The 8,120-nt window shown below is 42.3% G+C and overlaps 1 protein-coding gene across 1 annotated transcript in view; it reads left to right on the top strand.

Annotated features, from left to right (window-relative positions):
- The first annotated feature begins 1,088 nt into the window (after window positions 1-1,088).
- CAP2 (CAP, adenylate cyclase-associated protein, 2 (yeast)) overlaps window positions 1,089-8,120 on the top strand; it is a 157,807-nt gene continuing 150,775 nt past the window's right edge. Inside the window, exon 1 of the mRNA XM_011967584.1 lies at window positions 1,089-1,218. Coding sequence (XP_011822974.1) covers window positions 1,153-1,218 — 66 coding nt within the window. The 5' untranslated portion in view covers window positions 1,089-1,152. The remainder of the gene's footprint in view (window positions 1,219-8,120) is intronic.

Here is an 8,120-nt window from a genome sequence, read left to right as displayed (position 1 = left end):
CAGCTTTCTTTTCCTCCTTGCCCAGAGTTCATTATTACCTTCTGACTGTCCTAGGTAATCTTGGGATTGTAAGGTCATTACAGCACCTGAGCAGGTGGCTATGGAGGAAGGGCCACTGGCTTTGAATGAATCGGCTGGGTTCAGGTTTTGGATCTGCCTTTTGTTTGGTCTGTAACTGTGGCCCAGTCAAGTGCTGTGTTTGCAGCCATTTCCTCATCTGTAATATTGCAATGGTGCTACCTACCTCCCTGGGTTCAGAGGGAATGAAATGAAATTATGTAGCATCTTTACTCAGGAGGATGAAAAATAGGAAAACAGTGTTTTCCGGAGCTGTTGAGAAATGTTTAATAAACATTGATTGAGATCCAGGCATGGTGGCTCACACCTGTAATCCCAGCACTTTGGGAGGCCTAGGTGGGTTGATCACTTGAGCCCAGGAGTTCGAAACCAGCCTGACCAACATGGAGAGACCCTGTCTCTACAAAAAATAAAAATATTAGCCGGGCATGGTGGCACACTTCTGTGGTTTCAGCTACTTGGGAGGCTGAGACTGGAGAATCACTTGAACCCAGGAGATGGAGGTTGCAGTGAGCCAAGATCACGCCAGCACAGCTTGGGTGATAGAGAGTGAGACTCTGTCTCAAGGAACAAATAACAAAAACATTGATTGAGTGAAGGAATGACTTAGTGAATGAATTAGTGAGAACGACATTGATGATATTAAACTTCCATATTGCCTATGGCAAGACAGTCCCAGGTTTTCTTTTCTTTGTTTTTCTTGAGACGGAGTCTCGCTCTGTCACTCAGGCTGGAGTGCAGTGGCGTGATCTCGACTCACTGAGATCACCTCCACCTCCCAGGTTCTAGCGATTCTCCTGCCTCAGCCTCCCAAGTAGCTGGGATTACAGGTGCCCACCACCACGCCCAGCTAATTTTTGTATATTTATAGAGACGGGCTTCACCATGTTGTCCAGGCTGGTCTTGAACTCTTGACCTCAGGCGATCTGCCCGCCTTGGCCTCCGTAAGTGCTGGGATTACAGGTGTGAGCCACCGTGCCGGCTAGTCCCAGGTTTTCATTCAACTGCCAGGGAATAACAAAATGCTCCTTTCCCCAAGGTGTGGCACCCTCCGTGGAAGCCTTTGACAAGCTGATGAACAGTATGGTGGCCGAGTTTTTAAAGAACAGTAGGATCCTTGCTGGGGATGTAGAGACCCACGTAAGTACTTTCCTCCCCTGTTCTCAGTGGAGAGTTTAAATTTACTAGCCCAGCCTCTGACAACTCTAAACAGCCTGAGGAGATCTTTATTTATTTGTTTTTTTACTCTGGCTAGGCAGATGGTGGCTAAAACATTCATTTGCCCATTCATTCATTTAATTGTTCCTGCAACGCCTATGGATAGAGCCTTGCCCGGTACTGTTCTGGAAGCTAGAAGCATGGGGATGAACAAGATAGGCCACATCCTGCTCTCACAGAACTTCCACTTTAGTCTGGGAAACAGATGATATATACAAATATATAAACGAATTCAGGTAGTGTTAAGTACGAAAAGAGTAAGAAAGCAGGGTCATGATGTAGAGTGCTGGAAGCAGGGATACTGCTTGAGATAGGAAGGTGTATCTGAGGTGACACTGAGCAGAGACCTGATGGAGAGAGGTAGTGAGCTGTGGAGAGATGTGGGGAAGAGAGTTCCAGGCAGAGGGAACAGCAAGAGCAAAGGCTCAGAGCAAGCGTGGTGTGTTCCCAGCAGAACAGAACGTCTGGGAGAAGATAAGGGAGAAGGATAACAAGGGCTCAGAGTACAACATGCTCTTCTCGTCACACTGAGGGACTTGGCTCTCCTTCCCACTGTGATGGGAAACCACCTGGGGTCACCGGGCAGAGGACTCAGGGTGATTTGATTTATGCTTTAAAAAAGTTCCCCTGGTTGAGCTGACTCAGTCACCAGCCACCCTTCTTCTTTCTCTAAAATGCGGCCTGAGGATATCACCGCACATCCATTGGGATGGCTACTATCCAAAGAACAGAAATTAACAAGTACTGGTTAGGATGGGGAGAAGCTGGAGCCTCTATGCACTGTTGGTGGGAATGTAAAGTGGTGCAGGCATGGTGGAAAACAGAATGTTGGCTCCTCAAAAAAAAAAAAAAAGAACTACCATATGATCCAACAATTTCACTTCTATGTATATCCCCCAAATTTAAAAGCAGCATCTCCAAGAGACACCCATGTTCATAGCAGCATTATTCACAATAGCCACGAGGTGGAAGCAACTCCAGTGTGCACTGACAGATGCACTTAATGTGGTCTTTACATACAATGGAATATTATTCACCCTTGAAAAGGAAGGAAATGCCGTTACGTGTTGTAATATGGATGAACCTTGAGGACATGATGCTAAGTGAAATAAGCCAGACACAAAAAGACAAATACTGTATGATTCCACTTATTTGCAGTACCTGGGGTGGTCAAATTTGTGGAGATAAAGTAGAATGGTGTTTGCCAGAGGCTGGAGGGAGCAGAGAACAGGAAATTGTTCAATGAGTGCAGAGTTTCAGTTTTCCAAGGTTAAAAAGTTCTGGAGATTGTACAACAATATGAATATACTTAACACTAATGAGCTATACACTGACAATGGTTAAGATGGTAAATTTTATGTTATGTGTATCTTACTCTAATTTTGAATAAAGTAGAGCCTGAGGAAAAGCAAAAACACAGAGTTTGATAATCTCTGGATTGGAAGAGAACTTTAAAGCTACCTAAGCTAGCCTGCCAGTTTTAGACACTTTTCGTATTTTAAAACATATTAGCATCATCTCCGGGGTTAGTCATTGTTTGCATGCATTTAGTGAAAATCTAATGTGATAGCCAAACCAATTAAAAACATAAAAAGACATTTGTCGCTGGATTCTTCTTTTTCTTTGAGCTTTGTTTCTCACTAAGGATTGAATTCCAAATCCACCTACCTATAGATTTCTCAGCAACAGCACAATCCTGGCAAAACCATTTTCAGTATAGATTCACAGAAAATCTGATTCTTCAATAAAGTTGTGGTTTGGGGCTTAACAAAAAAGTATAAAGGGATTCTCTCTTTGCTCCCCTCCCAATTAGACATCATATGCAACACACAACACCAGTCTCCCAGGGGATCCAGTGACTCCGGTTATGCCAGAGGCTCCAAGATTGTAATTAAATAGGTGCTTATCTCATCATATTGCAATGTATTTGTTTGCCACATCTGAGAAAAACAAAGATACTTCTCCATTTCTGTTGAAGTACACCCCTTGGTGAAAGAGACAAGCCTTGATATATATGAGTTCTGGAAAAACCTGGGCACTAAGAAGCGTCCGCATCAAATATATTCCACAGCTCTATCGTTACTACTCTAGTCTGTTCTTTTCTTCAGTGTTTTTGTGTACAAGAAACCTTGTATGTAGCAAGAGAGTGGCTGAGCCTCTTATATTCTGAGACATGATAACTCCTGAATGCTAGCATACACAAAGGAATATTATCTGTAATACACTGAAAAAGATGCTTGAGTGATTGATGAACATTTTCTCTCTTCAACACTATCACAGTAATCATTGTATCACTATGGTTACTATTAATTAATGTCAACATTAGGCTTCTGAGGTACACAGTACATTATAACTCATTAGGAGTATGTCAAAAATTCTAGATAGAAACCTTTTATAGGAGAATAATGAGGCCTATAAATAAGTGTATTTAACTTTGCATTTTTTTAAAAAGATTTGCGTGCTGTCTTCAAATTGCACAGTAAACAGTCCCTTTAAGTTCTTTTTAGAACAAAGTGAGATATAAAGTGTAGCTTGATTAATATTAAGTTTTTCATCTCTTCATTCATCAGGCTGTAAACAAGATGACTCAGATGAAGGAATATTCTCAATAATGAATATGTAATGCTTAAGGAAATGTTATGTTCTCACTAGTTTTTAAAAAATAGAGGAAAGGAAGGAAAATAATAAAAGAGGGAAGGAAGAAAGACAAGCAAGAAAGAGAGAAAGAAAGAAACACTTGTCATCTGAAAGTTTAGACTCCAGCTCTACAACACAAAGAAAAGTACAGGCAGCTATAGTCCATCTGCCCATGACTTTAATACTTTGAACATGCTGTTTATTTTTTCTCTGGCTTATAGAACCATGTGTCATTGGCATTAAGCTTGCAGCTGTTGCCTCTCACATCAGCCAGAAGTGGGGGCTGAACTTTATTCCAAGAACACACCTGTTGCCTAGAAAAAAAGCCCTCACATACCTGATTGTACAGGATGGAAATTTGAGAGTGACACAAATGTGCATCATGTTAAATCCTGTGCCTGGGCTTAAAAGCCATTTCACAGATACCAGTAAGGAATAAGGGCAGCCAAGCTATGATTTAACGTCTGTCTCAATGTGTTGGCTGCTGGTTGGGTTTAATTTACTGAACACTCAATAGTCTATTGACAGAACGGACCACAAAAAAGGGGAACTAATAGCTACAATTAGGAATCTCTGCTGAACCAAAGAGCATAACAGGTTTAGAAAAGATTAGATCTTGTAAAGCCTTCTTGTGTGCAACCTAAACCAAAGGACTTGTTTAAACTACTCTTCAACCCAAGAACCATGACACAGCTTGCACCCCTTTTAAAAAACAATAGATAATTGTATGCATAATTGCATACATGCATGATTTTATAATAGATGTTGGGTAAATAGAGTTCTCAATGTCAAGAAGCAGATCCTCTAGAAACTGGGCCTATATAAGACCTAGCCCTTGGTTGGACATCATTTATCCATAAATAGATTTATGTGATTTGGGTTTTTTTTTTTTTTTTTTTTTTTTGAGACAGAATCTCGCTCTGTCACCCAGGCTGGAGTGCAGTGGCATGATCTTGGCTCACTACAAGCTCCGTTTCCTGGGTTCATGCCATTCTCCTGCCTCAGCTTCCCGAGTAGCTGGGATTTCAGGTGCCCACCACCATGCCCGGCTAATTTTTTTGTATTTTTAGTAGAGACAGGGTTTCAAAGTGTTAGCCAGGATGGTCTCGATCTCCTGACCTCGTGATCAGCCAGTCCGCCCGCCTCCGCCTCCCAAAGTGCTGGGATTGCAGGCGTGAGCCACCGTGCCCTGCCCATTGGGGGTTATTTTTTAACAAAGCTATCCTATTGTTAGGAGTCATGGTGGAACTGATCTCAGGTCTATTTCTAATTGATGTGACAAATGTGAAGCAGCTGCACATCATAGCTTTTCCTAACCCAAGTCCTTTTTGGAGATTTCTAAAACTTACATTTTAAATGTTTCTGGGAATCTGGAATATTTATTTCCTGTTCTTGATTGAAATGGATTTAAAAAACTGTTATTACCACATGCTCTCACTAGTAAGTGGGAGCTAAACATTGAGAACACATGGTCACAAAGAAGGGGATAACAGACAGTGGGCCAGCTGGGTGGTGGAGGGTGGAAAAAGGGTGAGGATCAGAAAGTACCTGTCGGGTGCTATGCTCATCACTCGGGCGATGAAATCATCTGTACACCAAAGCTCCGCGACACAAATTTACCTACATAACAAACCTGTATGTGTACCCCTGAACCTAAACTAGAAGTTTAAAAAAAGATAGCATTTAAAAAAATAATTCTTATTAATTATTTAAAATGAAAGAACCACAATTTGAACAAAAGGGCAATAAAATTCAACTAAACGTAACACACATAAAGCATACTATGATTAAATCACATGCTGCACAATATTCTGTCCTTGAGTTCCCTGACTTCTATAAAGGATGAACATGATCAGAAAGTTATTAGAGCCTCACTTTTGATGGGTCACGGTCACTATGCTAGATGTCCCTAGTCTTTACCATTTATTTAAATCATCTACAAAATAGGTTGCTCATTTTGTACCATGCTGTTCAGTTAATGAGTTCAAAGAGTGGCAAAAAGAGAAGTCCCTCTTCCTCTGACTTGCACTGGCAGTTTGTATTAATATTTGGAGTTAGAGTGGCCTTGCTTTTGACAGCATGACCTTGAGCTAGTCCCTTCATCTCCTTAACGAGGCAGGACGACATAATTTATCAGGGCCTCTGGCTCCCAATAGCCCATGCACCTGACTCATCAGTTCTCTCAGCCTGAAAGCATGAGGGAGCCATTCGGTTTCCAAATGAAGAGCTTGCAATAGTGTGGCCTCACCACCATTATAAAGAGCATCTTCAGCCATGCCAGGGAAGATACCCTGAGAAACAAGCAGAAGGAACCACGTCAGAAAAAGGATACACAGAACACTAAAGACAAAACGTCTTTCCACTCTCCTGTGGTATAGATGAACATCTGGCTCCTTCATCTAAAAGGACCTGTAGGCCTCTACCAATCTGTGCTTTCTGGTCCTACGAGTTGTCACATCTTCCTTTACCTGAATCTTATCTCTGAAACATATAATAACCTTACATCTGGAATATATAGTACAAAATATCTGCATGTGTATTTTACGGATGGTATCTTGTATTCTTTCAGTTCTTTCGATTCTCGAAAACATTTATGGATCATTTGTACTCATTTAAAAAGTGACCATTTACATTTTTGGTGCTTTAGAATCTGTGTCTATACAGGATCCCCATCCCAAAAAATCTTATCAGAAGCACCACTGTGGGGCTGACTCAGCAAACCAGCCCATTCCACGTCGATCTCCTCACCTCCCCACTCTGCCTGCAGCCAACTTGCTCTCCCCATGAACTTCCAGTTTCCTGTTCTCTGTTTTAATTTGAACATTAATTTTTATTACCACTAGATGTAGAATGTCTTGGCAATTGCAAGCCCGAAGAATCTGTATGTGTTTCAGTTTCACCAAATGACAGAGATCCAAAAAATGACTTGCATCAGGAATTCTGCCTCTGGGTTTCATCCAGGCTTTAAATCGGGCATCTTCTTTCTTACTGTCTTAGCCATTACCGATAGCCAGAATTTTTAGAGAAGGAAGCATTTAAAAGTCATCCATTCCAGTTATCCACCCATCCACCCCCTTGGCTTGCTTGCTTGTTTTCTCTCTTTTTTTCTTGCTTCCTTCTTCCCTTCCTTTCTTCTCCCTCTTTTCTTTCTTTTCCTTTCTTTCCATATATTTTCATCCTTCTTTCCTTCCCTACTTCCTTCTCTCCCTTTTTCCCTCGTTTTTCTTCCTCCCTTCCTTACTTCTCCCTTTCTTTCTTTGCTTTTCTTTTCTTTTTCTTCCTTTGTTCCCTCCTTTCTCCTCCCTCCCTTCCTTCCATCTATCTGTCTGTCTGTCTTTCTATCTTCTACAGAGAAGAAAACTGCAAATTAGAGAGGCTAGGTGATATGTGTGGTGTGTTAAAGACCTCAGCAATGCTGTGGCAGAGCCAGGAATCTAGTCTCCAGAGTCTCTGTCTGTCACCTTGGCAGGCGCCTACTTTAACCTGCAGTAGGGTGGCCCCATCACCGTTCTAAAAAGCGTCTTCAGCCATGCCAGGGAAAACACCATGAGAAGCAAGCAGAAGGAACCATGTCAGAAAAAGGATACACAGAACACCGAAGATAACACATCTTCTCTTCCTGCTCTCCTGTGGTATAGACGAACATCTGACTCCTTCATCTAAAAGGACTCTAGGCCTCCACGTGTCTGTGCTTTCGGGTCCTACAAGTTGTCATGGCAGCTGTGTCTCCCGCCACCCTTGTGGTAATTGACTGCCTGGTGAGAAGCAAGACCGCACTGACCTGCCTCCTTCCTCACTCCCTCTTTCTAGAAGAGGAGGATGGGTCTCCACGACCAGGCTCAGGCCCAGGGCAGAGGAGAGGGTGGAAGGCTACTGTGCCTCTTAGTGACCAGGAGAACGCTGCCTTCGGGACAGAACTCTGTCTCTCTGGATCTTCATTTCTGCTCCTTTGCACTGGCCTGGGCTCGGCCTGGTCATTACTCACTATGCTGTTGGCACCAAATTAGCAGAATTCAGAAAACTCACAGATAGATCAGCCTCTGTTATCATGTCTTCCCAAGAACGGGAAGTTTTATTCTCAGCACTGAACACATAGTTTACTACCAAACATGCTTCAATCCACAGCCCATCTCCTGCTAAATTTCAGGCCTTAACTGGACATCCCTGTGACTCCTTTTTTACTTAAA

This window comes from Mandrillus leucophaeus, unplaced genomic scaffold, assembly GCF_000951045.1.
Source record: "Mandrillus leucophaeus isolate KB7577 unplaced genomic scaffold, Mleu.le_1.0 Scaffold800, whole genome shotgun sequence".
Classification (NCBI taxonomy): Eukaryota; Metazoa; Chordata; class Mammalia; order Primates; family Cercopithecidae; genus Mandrillus; species Mandrillus leucophaeus.
Note: the sequence above shows the minus strand (reverse complement) of the source record. Positions and strands in the feature narration are given on the sequence as shown.